Source organism: Hypomesus nipponensis, chromosome 14 (genome assembly GCF_054491055.1).
Source record: "Hypomesus nipponensis isolate SF chromosome 14, ASM5449105v1, whole genome shotgun sequence".
NCBI classification, from domain to species: Eukaryota; Metazoa; Chordata; class Actinopteri; order Osmeriformes; family Osmeridae; genus Hypomesus; species Hypomesus nipponensis.
In genome coordinates this window covers 6,917,501-6,929,928 of record NC_140374.1, presented here as the reverse complement: position 1 = coordinate 6,929,928, position 12,428 = coordinate 6,917,501, and the positions used below count along the sequence as shown (strand labels likewise).

Sequence of the window (12,428 nt, the reverse complement as noted above, 5' to 3'; positions counted from 1 at the left end):
AATAATCCATTCATAACGCACTACAAGAAAAGTTGAACAGAAACACAACATTTATCAAAACACATACATCAAACAGTTTCTCTCTCAAACACATACACAGTGAACAGCTTGTCTGTCGGCCATAACCCCTGGTATTAATCCCTGAAAAAAGACGGTGGATTTGCATATCAATAAGAAGAGAGAGAATATGGCGGTGGAGGGAAAGACAGAGTGAAAGAGGAATACAAAGAGGTAAGGGAGGGAAGGGATACAGAGAGAGAGAGAGAGAGAGAGAGAGAGAGAGAGAGAGAGAGAGAGAGAGAGAGAGACAGAGAGAGAGGTAGAGGGAAGACAGACATGAGTGAGAGAACAAGTGAGGAAGAAAGTAAGTCCTTGAGTCTCTCAGGACAATTGATTTACCATCTCTCTATCCCTGTCAGTCTCTCCATGTCTTTCCATAACTCTCAGTCTCTTTATTTCTCTCACTTTGTCTCTACTTCTCTCGGTCTATCCCTCTCTTCTCTCTCCATCTCTCTCACTTTGTCTCCATCTCCCTAAATCTCTTTCTATGTCTCTCAGTCTCTCTCCATCATTCTAAGTCTCTCTTCATTCATGCCTGTCTCAATCTCTCTCCATCTTTCTCTCTCTGTTTCTCTCCTGCCTGCAGTAAACCACAGCCCTCTGGGACCCAGGCCTGCATAGCAGAGCAGAGCAGAGCAGAGCTACCCATAGCCTCCCTACTACTCTCACTGCAATATTGATAAGGAGATGATGTCAGGCACCCCCTGCTGTATTGTACACTGCTGTACTGTGGTTCAGGGCAAAAAGGGTTCCCACTCTGGAGAGCCCTGATCCAGGTCACTGCTGAGGACAGGAGAGCAGAGGAGCAGCCCTCGGAACAGACACGTGTGCTTGTTAGCGTTCTAGGCTGTTAGCATGCTAGCTTATTCAGTCTGCTAGCCTATTAGCCCTTTCACGCCTACGGCCGTGCCCCAGGCTTAGTTTGTCTGCCATGGTGTTTTCCCTGCTTTGTGTTTATTAGTTCCACCTGTGTCTTGTTGGTTGTCTTTCAGTGGTGTCGTTAGTGTTGTTGCATTCACCTGTGTCTGGTTTGGTTCGGTGTATTTAAGTCCGTCATTTGTTCAGTCTTGGTCAGTCGATGTTTAATGTAGCCCATCCCTGTTGTTTCTACGTTCCCCATTAAAGCCCTGTTATTTTGTGAATCCTGCCTCATTGATCTCCTTGCGCTTGGGTCCTCTCTGCACACCCGTTACAGAGGGGAGGCAGGAGAGGCAGCAGCAGTGTGATAATGGAGCAGGCCCTACACCTGTGGGGGAGAGGGGATTAGAGCTGCCCCCCCAGGTTCATCAGATCAGTCCTTCCACCTGGCCTTCTGCTGCTCTTGGCTCAGCTCACTAACACAGAGGGGTTGAGAGACAGAGAGAGGGAGAGTGAGAGAGACAGAGACAGGGAGAAGGAGGGAGAGAGGATGAGGCAGAGAAGAAAAGGTGGGAGTGGAGAGAGACAGAGAGAGATGGAGGGAGGGAGCAAGAAAGTGTGGAGGAGAAAGAGAGAAAAGGGGAAGGGGATATAGAGGAAGAGGGAGAAATAGAGAGGGGAGGAGACATCTCAAGACCTCACAGATAAACTGAGATTGACAACCATCAAAATTGAGAATGCATGACCTAAATCATAAAACAACTAGCTCTTTAGGAATGTTGTAATGTCAACATCTTTACATAATACTGCTGCTGCTGCTTTAGGTAACAGAGATCAGTCTATCAACTTATCTGCTAGATGCCCAGTAGTTCTTCTGACTGGCCAGAAGCCTTATCCGTTTATCCCCTTCCTAAACAGAGAACAGACCCAGGTCTTAGAGGACACCAGTGGTTTCTCAATCAGGAGAGAAAGTAAATTAAACTGTCATTAATCACCCAGTCAAGCCAAGCGTTTGATGTGTACATTATCTGTGATCACCAGAGAGAGAAAGAGAGAGAGAAATGTGTAGAAAAGAAAAAGTGTGTGTGTGTAATGGAGATAGCTGCTGTGTCTAGTAAATTTATCGGAATTAAAACAACTCTTGACGATGATGAATGAAGATGTGTGCACTTTCATGTCACAGGTGTACAAATACACTCTGCGTCTGCCATTTTCCACTGTCTGCATTCAGCTATATCTGCCAGGCCCTACACACTGGTAACACAGAGACAGGGTAACACAGCCACAGGGCAACTCACTGGTAACACAGCTACAGTGTAACTAACACAGCTACAGTGTAACTCTCACTGGTAACACAGCTACGGTGTAACTCACTGGAAACACAGCTACAGTGTAACTAACACAGCTACAGTGTAACTTTCACTGGTAACACAGCTACGGTGTAACTCACTGGAAACACAGCTACAGTGTAACTCACTGGTAACACAGCTACAGTGTAACTCACACTGGTAACACAGCTACAGTGTAACTCACACTGGTAACACAGCTACAGTGTACCTATCACTGGTAACAGCTACATGGTAACTCTCAATTGTAACACAGCTTAAGTGTAACTCACACTGGTAGTGTAACTTCTCTGTTTAGGAAGGGGATAAACATATAAGGCTTTGGCCAGTCAGAAGAACTGCTGGGCATCTAGCAGATAAGGTGATAAAGCAGCAGCAGCAGTATTATGTAAAGATGTTGACATTACAACATTCCTAAAGAGCTAGTGGTTTCATGACTTGCATTCTCCATTTTGATGGTTGTCAATCTCAGTTCATCTGCGAGGTCTTGAGATCCCTCTCTATTTCTTCCTCTTCCTCTATATTCACTCCGTCTTTTCTCTCTTTCTCCTCCACACTTTCTTGCTCCCTCCCTCCATCTTTCTCTGTCTCTCTCCACTCCCACCTTTTCTTCTCTGCCTCAACACAGTTACATGGTAACTCTCACTTGTAACACAGCTACAGTGTAACTCACTCTGGTAACACAGCTACATGGTAACTCTCACTTGTAACAGAGCTACAGATGTGCTTCAATTAAACACATTAAAGTAACCCTTCAACAGTTCAAACGGTTACAAGTTCAGCTCCTGGAAAAGTTCACAGATTCAGGACTGAACTCATCTCTGGGTTGTCGGGGTGTGGAGTCTAACTGTGTCTGACAGCATCAGTCCACAGACCTCAATCCAGCCCTGGACTACAAGAAACCATCCACCCTAGCTCTGGACCACGAGCCTAACTCCCCAGACCCTGCTCACTAGTTAAGTTCACTGTCACAGCCTGGCTGATGGAGCTGACAGCAACCCAGCTCACTGAGGTCCCTCACTGCATAACCACTCAACCAGAGAGGAGAGAGCGGGGAAGGGGAGGGAATAGAAAGAGCAGCCTAGGTAAGCACAAGACTTCCTTTCCACTGCAAAAATCCCAGTTTCCACTGGCCCAGAGTCTTGTGTTAAATACAGCAAACACATTAAGTCACACCAGTCAATCGCTCTGTATGAAGGAGACAGTCAAGGAAAGGGGGATAGAGTAAATACCAGTCATCTATACGCCACCACATGGCTAGTCAGGCTTCCTTCTGGAAGAGCTACAGAAATACACAATCACTCTCACAGCAGATTGAGCACCATGAACATCATCTGAAGACTGGGTAGTCCCCGGCTTTTAAGAGGCAGTGCCCAACCTCTTCCAGGCCATCCATGGCCTCTACATGGCCGATGTGGGCCGAGGTTATTAATTAAAGATGCTACCATCACAAACAGAGATGAGAAGCACAGTGCCCGGGGACATGCATTATTCAACAGTGGGGGCAAAGCTGACGTTTGGTCAGAGAGTCTCAGGTCTCCAATGTTATTACATTTGTGCGTACTGAACGAGTATGAGTACTGAAGTCTCCTTTAACATGCAGTTCACATGCACCCTTGGTAGAGAACAGTGAGCAAGCTACTCTGGGATGATAATCAAGTATTGAGCTGAGTTCCCATCCAGCCATTAAGCCTAGTCAAACAGAAGGAGACCGTGGTTAATGGAGAAAGCCCTCTGAGGTTCACCCCACACAAGAATGAGTCTCCTAGAGTCCAGGAAATCTTCTTGTTAAGTAACACTGTGTAACACTGAGTAACACTGAGTAGTACATGTGAATGAAACAGAGGGTAGGTCAGAGTGAGATGGAATTAGGCTGACAGAAGGCACTGGAGAGTGAGAGAATGAGAGAGCAAAAGAGACCGAGAGAAAGAGAGGAGTGAGAAAGAGACCCAGAAAGAGGGGAGAGTGAGAAAGTGTGTGAGAGAGACAGAGAGAGAAAAATAGTTAAAAAAGTGTTAAATAGAGAAAGACAGAGAGGCTTAAAGTAAGAGAGAGAGAAAGAGAGAATGATAAGAGAAAGAGTCATAGGACTACTCTAACACTAGTTTCAAAGAGGGACTTTCTCCCGCTGTGTCATTAGAACCAATCACACAAAGTCCTCTGGGTAAACGACCTAATCTCCCTGACAGCCCCTCTGCCAAGCAACCGTGCTTCACTATAGCATGACCAATAGGTTAAAGGGTCCTAACGATGGGGACAGGGGCAGCGGGGTCTTCTGAAGTGCACCCCCCCCCCCCCCAACACTGCATCCTAGTAACAAGCTGGAGCAGATGGAGAGGGATACCCAACAACAATACCTCTCATAAAATATAAATCAGCATCTCTGCATACAGTGTTTATGCATGGATGTGTGAGTACCCACTAACTACAGGTCATGCATCACTCACTAATACTCACTGTGAACCTCCAGACCAAACCACTCAACCATTTCAAACTTAAGGAAACTAGTAGTGAAACATTTAATAAAACGGCACATTTTCCATAGAATACTGTGTAGTGTAGTACATTGGGATTAAACGCAGTCTCTAGATTCCAGTGTAACTAGTAAGTGTAACACTGTGTTAATATATTGTAAATTAGCTTTCATTGACTTTCTTGTGGTCACCTGGCCACTACGTGACTTACTAAACCTACCTGTTTCTGTTCAGTCAGACCATGGCTCACCGTCTTCTTCCTGTGGGAGTGATGACGGTGATGGTGATGAAGGTTCCCCTCTTCCATCTCAGGGTGAATGCCAGATATATCTCCTCTTTCTTTATCTCTACCCCTCCTCTCTCTCTCTCTCTCTCTCTCTCTCTCTCTCTCTCTCTCTCTCTCTCTCTCTACCTCTGTCTTGCTTTTTCTATCTATCACTTTCACACTTTAACCCACGAATCGAATACCAGAGAGGGATAGATGCCTGATTGATCCCTTCCCACGCGCCTCTCAGTCCATCACATCGGATCTCTCCCGGAGGATTTGGGGTCTGTGATAAGGTCACTTGTGTGGTCAACCAGAGTGGCGGTGCATTCTCCGTTTAAGCCCGGAGGTGGAGCGTCGATGGGTGGGTAAAAGGAGAGGCTGGTTCCCTGAGGCTGCTGGAAGTCTCGGATTCATGATTACAATGGGCACGAATCTTCTCCAACAATCACAAAAACGGCTTATTTCGAAGTTTCATGATGAACTTCCAATTCCAACTTCCAATGGGTACACCTTTTTTTCAGAAAACAACATCCTCAACCTTAACCACGCGCAATCAGCTGAGTCTTCAAGTAGTTTTCATACATAATCAACTCATAGCGGAGTCACTATACAATTGAAATTCAGAAAGTGTCTGATCAAATGTACTTGCACGCATCGTCCATTCATTGACCGAGTACAGGCCATCCATCCTCCATCAGAAACCGGAGAAAAGCTCTCTGTTTTTATTAAAATGATCACGTCAGCTGATTTATTGTACCAAGTGCTTGCAGTAGATTTTAAACAAGCACCGCTTTCTGTCCCCTGACGAGTTGTTCTCGAGGAAACTTTTCGGAACGAATCGCCTGCCATCTACCGTCAAGAAAAGACACCACCGGCTGTTTTAGAAATAGGACACAACCAGAGAGGATTTCTGCTGTGGCCAAAGGGTGGCGTTATTGTCTATAGTTCATTAGAGAGCTACTGTCCCGTAGATCTTGGAACATCGAGGTACCCTGTCTGTCTCTTTGCCTTTTTCCACAATCCACATCGTGATGGATGTAGTGCGACCCCAGGACTAAGAGCAGACCGCAAAATGACATGAAAGAGAGGGAGGAGACAATAGAAACTATGATGAGTAGAGAAGAGGTTGAAGGATGAGGTATCTGGTAGTCAGAGGAACATAGGACCATAGGAACTATCATCCAACCATCTTCGGACATCTAACTACATTCATCACCAATTGTGGGTTTGCTCACAAATGTTCAAAACATGTAGAATCTCCTAATTAGTGAGGTCTGAATCAAACAGGACAGAAGCACACCAATTCAATCAGTAAAAATCTTGCAATTTTATTTGCATATAAAGTCAACTAAATTCATCACAATAAAAAAAGATGTTTCAAAAACCAGGAAACTAAACAGGCATTTACAATGACAGAGAAGACGTCCAATGGCAACTTATTTTTTGTGCTAGCAAGATTGCTTTTTCACACAGTGCAATAACTTGGGAGGAAACAAATCAATGAAAGAAAATTTAGGGAGTTTTCCAACCTTGCTTGAACAAGTATTCAACATACAAGTCAGCTGGTGTTAGTTGAACACAGATATCAAATCTGAAAACAAAGTTAAATGCTATAATCTGATTTAGTATTAGCGTTGAGAGACAACCCTTCAAGCATGGCTTCGCTGACTTCTAGATCTGAGAAGATAGGTCAGGTGCAACAGTACAAAATTGTAACTCAATAACTTAAAAGTTAATGGCCAGATGCATGTTCTATTATCGACATACAGGCTTGTATGAGGTGAGGCATGTCTGATGAGAGTACCTTTCCCAGGCAGAGTAGCTGCCTACCAGTCTAACTAACAGCTTATATACTGCAAGTACCATGTCTTTATAAGACAGCTTAATAATGGTGTGAGCTGGAGGCACCACGCCAGAACAGCATCCCTGCTGGTAGACCAAGCTATAGCACCTGGCAGAAGGGAAACATGATGATCATGATGATTATAAGGGTACATCAAATGGACCTGGCAATGCTAACAAATTGGAAATATAGTAAACCCCTTGTTTGGCAGCCTGATTTCAGCTGGCACTTACCAAGTATTTACTCAGTCATTTGGTTTTTACATTGGTCAATTCAACGACAAGGTAAAACATTTTTTACAAATTGCAAAGAAACCAAAATTGTATCTGTGCCATCGTCTGACAAATTACCATTCCTCGATGTCATTCCTGAGTAAATACATGGTTGGAGAAGACTGTAAAACCAAGCATTACTGAAACAGCTGTAATATTCACAAAGCTTCGATCGTCAATCAGCATAACCTCCACAGACCAGAATTATCATGCATTTATCTTACAAGCAGGTTTACAAAAAAAGACAAATATCTTGTAGATATACCATTGAGTACAAGTCTTCATCTGATATAAAAATGCTGGTTTGGTGCGCCGTGTTGAGGCTAAGGGTTGGGCAGGTCGAACACAATGGGGGGGTTGGTAGGCTGGTAGCTGACTGTACAGGTTGAGGAGTTGATGAAGGTCGTGCATCCGTCCGTCATAATGCCATACCCTGGGAGGAAGAAAGACAGCAGAATCTGGGCTAAACTGATGGTACGGGGTGTGCAGCTTCATTTACAGTCATTCCAGAAAAAGGGAATAAAAACATGGGTGCGTGCACAGACACACAGACAGGTGTGCCCACACAAACCCACACGGACACAGATACACACAGGCCCGGTGGACACACCCAGTAATGCCAACACATACAGACAGACACACACAGAAACAAATGCTCACACGGACAAAGGCATGCACAGACAGCTCCAGATCCCCACAGCCTGTGCAGATGTTCATCATGATGCTCTCTAGTTGTGTGGGACCAGTGCTAACCTTCATGTATCCCTCCGAAGGCGTGGAGTTTGGGCTGGACTCTGTGCTGCACCGTGTTCAGCAGCTCCACACAGCCCACCCTCTGCAGCTCCTTAGGGACCCAGTCCCTGAACCCTGCAACACACACACACACACACTGTAACCCAAACCTGAACAGAACACTGTGTGTGAGTGCTTCTATGTGCATGTGTGTGTCTGAGAGTGTGTGTGCTTCCATGTGCATGTGTGTCTGAGAGTGTGTGTGCTTCCATGTGCATGTGTGTCTGAGAGTGTGTGTGCTTCTATGCGCATGTGTGTGTCTGAGAGTGTGTGTGCTTCTATGTGCAGATGCGTGTGTGTGTGCCCTTACCAAGAGGAGGCCCGTGGGTCATAAGGATGTCGATGTCCTCTGGAACCTGGTTCCACTTATCCAGCAGAGACTGCCCTCGAGACAGGTTGAAGCCCCAGCCATTGAACCACGGCGTCCTGAACACACACACGTTTTATTTGGGAAGATTGAAGAAAAAAAACAAACATACAATTCCAATCCAATGTCTGTCACACAATAAAGATAGACGCTGTTAAAATGGCCAAAGAGAGAGAGAAAATAGTCCGAGATTTATTGTCATGTGCACAGGGTCTTTCTGAACAATGACATTCTTGTGACATGACTAACGACATAGTGGCATAAAAAAGTATATACAAGAGACAGAGAAATAAATTGAAATATCAAGAAAGAGAGAGAGAGCCCACTCGGGAGAAATGATGGATGTCCCACGTGCTTATGTTAATCAGAATCAATAGATCAGCTACTTGTTAAAATATTCTATTTTGCAACACTTCTAAATACATGTGTTCCTATTTAACCAATGCTGTGCAGCAATGACTGTCATGTTGTTACCGGTGGTCAGGCCTAAAATACATTCTGCGGGATGAGGGAAAGCCTTTTATGGGCCGGGTGGAGAATGGTATTGGGGTCCAGGAAACCAATACACTTGAACTTAGGGTCTACATTCTAAGAGTCCTGATATGGTAAGCCGTCCTGAGGTACTGTGGCTGCCATATCCATGATGATGATCCCTGATTGAATAACGAACACCTGTGGGCTGTTTGTTATCTTTGTTTTCTGTAGTCACTATACATACCGTTCTCTGACCTTGATGCCTCAGAGACACATGCTTAAACCGCTGTGTCTGAACTGGTCTTAAACACCCAGAACTTGAACTTAAAGTTACATTGTATTGTGGAGACAGGCAACACTTTCTCCCTTAAGAGACAAAGAGTGACAGTAAGAAAGAGATAAAGACAGAGGAAGTTAGTTGGTTGGATGACATGGACAGTGATTGTGTCTCTGCCCAGACTGAGGGGGACTGGCAGAGGGTGAAAGTCAGCCTAGCTGGGGGCAAACTGATGAAGCTGTCAACATCAATGAGAAGGAGGATTTTAGTAAGAGTTGTTCATCCCCCCCAGAACTGACTTCCTGACACACACACACACACACCACCCTAGTCTATAATGGGGGAGGGACAGTCAGGGGAGAAGGACAGCCCCTCCCCTCTCCCTCCCCCCTTTCTCTTTACCACTCCTCCCTCCATCTCCCCTCTGACAGGCAGACAAGAGTCATTACAGACCTGCAGCCACCCCTGTCTGTCTGGATCTGATCAGCTGTCACACACACACCTGATCTGTGCCATCGGCATGCTAGGTGTGTGTCATTGTCCTTGTCTGCTGAACCTGACTGTGAACACAGACAGACACGGAGCAGACGGCCTGACCTGTCCCAGCCTCCACACCGGAGTGCAGCCTCCTACAGAGGCCAGCCAGCTCTCACACCCTGCCAGACTAATGGACCGCCTGGCTCACAGCGAGGCCAACTACTCCCTCTGGTCGGCTCCAACCGGACTAGAGAACTCCTCAAATATTTATCTGGTATAGGACTGAGGAGAGACGAGGAGAAGAACAAAGAGGATAGGAAGACAGAGGGATGTCCTGACCAGTGTGTTCTCAGTGCCTCTATAGGCAGCTTTAACACTTCTGCAGCAGATGAGAAACATCATCATCATCCACTACAACTACAGCCCCCCTTCCCCCTACACCTCGGAACCCTGCCCTGGCCCACACATGGGACCCCCCCCAGCACCACCACCACCGTTTTCAGAAGGACACAGTTATCCGAACCCTCTATTCATTCACAACCTGCATATTCAAGCCTACACGTGTGTGGATTCGCATGGGTGTGCACATTTTAATTAGTGGGCTGTACACAGCATCCGTGGCCTTAGACGACCCTGCTTGGTAAATAATGAGTCATTAGTATTCATGGTGCTGGAGACCAGGGAGCTGATTTCACAGGTTGTTAGGTGGAGGTGATGGACCACCACATCACAACCACCTCATTAGAACACTTATGATCTGAAATGTCTAGAAGTGTCTGCAATACAAACACTTCCCATAAACCATGCGGGGAATGCTGGGTAATGTAGTCATAAGTGCTGTTGGCAGGCTGGGTATGGTTTGGCTGGGTATGGTTTTGGCAACATCAGAACTGTGGGCTTATTTCCCACAGAGAAGGGGGAGGGGCATAGCCCCCAAAACACTTCCTCCTGTGGGTTTAAACATACTAAAGGGGGACACTGGAATAGAGCTATGCACTTCAGATCCTTGGTTTACTGCTGTACTTGCTATGTGCACTATTTGTATGTGGCTTAGGATAACGGATACAAATGGATAAAAGCATCTCCTAAATAAATAAATCCCCTTCCCCAACATAGACACGTTTGATGTTTGGGACTGAGCTAGCTACAGTACACAGCAGGAGGCAGTCACCGTTATGCAGCGGTTTCCATGACAACAAGGAAGGACCAGGCCTTGCAGACTTTCTCCTGATATGACCCAAAGGCATCACATGACCTGGGTGTGCTGGGGTCACATGACCCATGTGTGGCAGCTGCTGTAAGAGGATTAGAGATAGTCTTTGATTCTCCACAGCCAGACGACTTCTGTCTACCCACTACACACTACCACTAGTACACTCCTCACCCTACCCACACTACTAACCACTAGTACGCTCCTCACCCTACATACTAACGCTAGCTACTCTACTACAGTGCTCAAGTCAGAGCCAGAAACACATAAAGCCTTACACAGTCAGGCCCAGACACAGATCAAGACCCAGGTCCAGACCCCCAGCCTGCTGTCCATCTAGGGTCTTCTCACTAGTTCCAGGTGGTTCACTCTAACAGTCAGGACACACTGCTCTGTTGCTGGTTAAGGACCGTGGAAAAACGTTTTCAGGGTGTGTTTGTGATGTTAAGATGTGGAATCCATGAATTAAGCAGTATCACACCAGAGGGATAGCTGTAATACTGAAGCAGCATGAATGATTTGGTCATAGGTACGAGGCCACAGTCAGAGTGCCCCAAATCTTGTTTAATACAACAGTTCTACAAGCTCCATTTATTAGTTATCAGTTGTAAGCGACAACAGATTTTGATTTGTTTATTTAAATCATTTGGCTACGTTAACATAGTTCCACAACTAGACAGGGAACACTGTTGCCAAGCAACACAAAAAAAAAATCGGCACAATAGCTTACTACTTTTTGTTTAGGTCTACATGTTACCGCAGGTCAGATAATTTGTATCATTTTCAAATGTTGAACTCAACTGTTGTATAAATTATGTTATAAAGCGCTAACCATGCCACCTTTAATAGTGATGCCAGGTCTGAGAGCAGTGTGGAGGGTCTGGTGCAGGAAAGTGCTGGCAGCCAGTCCTTACAGCAGGTCAAGGTCAGAGCCTTTGAAGGAGCCAGACTCAGGGACAGACAGGGGGGGACCACAGGCAGGGCAGCAGGGCCCAGGGTCAGGCCTGAATGACCTCTTTGTGGGGGTTGGAGGAGGTTGGTCTGCAGGATCACTGGGCCTGTGGGAGTCTATGTGTGTGTGTGTGTGTGTGTGTGTGTGTGTGTGTGTGTGTGTGTGTGTGTGTGTGTGTGTGTGTGTGTGTGTGTGATGAAAGGCTGTATGTGTGATGTAAGGCTGTGTGATGTCGGGCTGTGTGTGTGTGATGTAGGGCCGTGTGTGTGATGTAGGGCTGTGTGTGTGAGATGCAGGGATGTGTGTGTGTATGATGCAGGGCTGTGTGTGTGTGTGTGTGTGTGGGTATGGGGAGCAAGTTCACACGGGTGTTCTGAGACTAGTCTCTCCCTGGGGAGGGCAGGGGTCAGGGTCTCAGGTTTGATCCTCACACCAGACAAAAGGACCAGGATGTGTCGGAACAAAGGCCACTTCCTGTAGGAGGGAGGGCGGCTGGGAACATCACCACGGCAACGGTGGACAACCCAAGATCTCTGACAGACCTCCCATCATGCCTCACTCACGCACACACACCTACCTCTCCAGCACCCCAGCCCAAAATAATCTTTTTATTCAGTCCTGAGTGAGTGAAAAGCCTGTGATTCTGGATCTTATTGTTGCTTTTTCTCCCAGTCTGCATTGTAAGACATTCCAGCAGCACCAGGAGGATCTTGGTGTGTCTTTGAAGCGGAAAATACATGATTAAACTTGGTTAGAAG

General features: G+C 46.2%; 1 protein-coding gene across 2 annotated transcripts in view; it reads right to left on the bottom strand.

The window, feature by feature from the left end:
• Positions 1-6,309: 6,309 nt before the first annotated feature.
• LOC146258450 (metallophosphoesterase MPPED2-like) overlaps positions 6,310-12,428 on the bottom strand; it is an 11,930-nt gene continuing 5,811 nt past the window's right edge. The window contains exons 5-8 of one of the 2 annotated variants that reach the window (XR_014729786.1): positions 8,224-8,339; positions 7,875-7,988; positions 7,387-7,554; positions 6,310-6,957 (exon numbers count right to left, since the gene is read on the bottom strand). Coding sequence is in view for 1 of the 2 variants with exons in the window: in XM_084672898.1 (XP_084529024.1) it covers positions 7,445-7,554; positions 7,875-7,988; positions 8,224-8,339 (340 nt within the window). In the remaining variant the exon portion in view is untranslated. Of the gene's footprint in view, positions 7,555-7,874; positions 7,989-8,223; positions 8,340-12,428 lie in introns of both variants that reach the window. The other variant, XM_084672898.1, reaches the window with a different exon arrangement.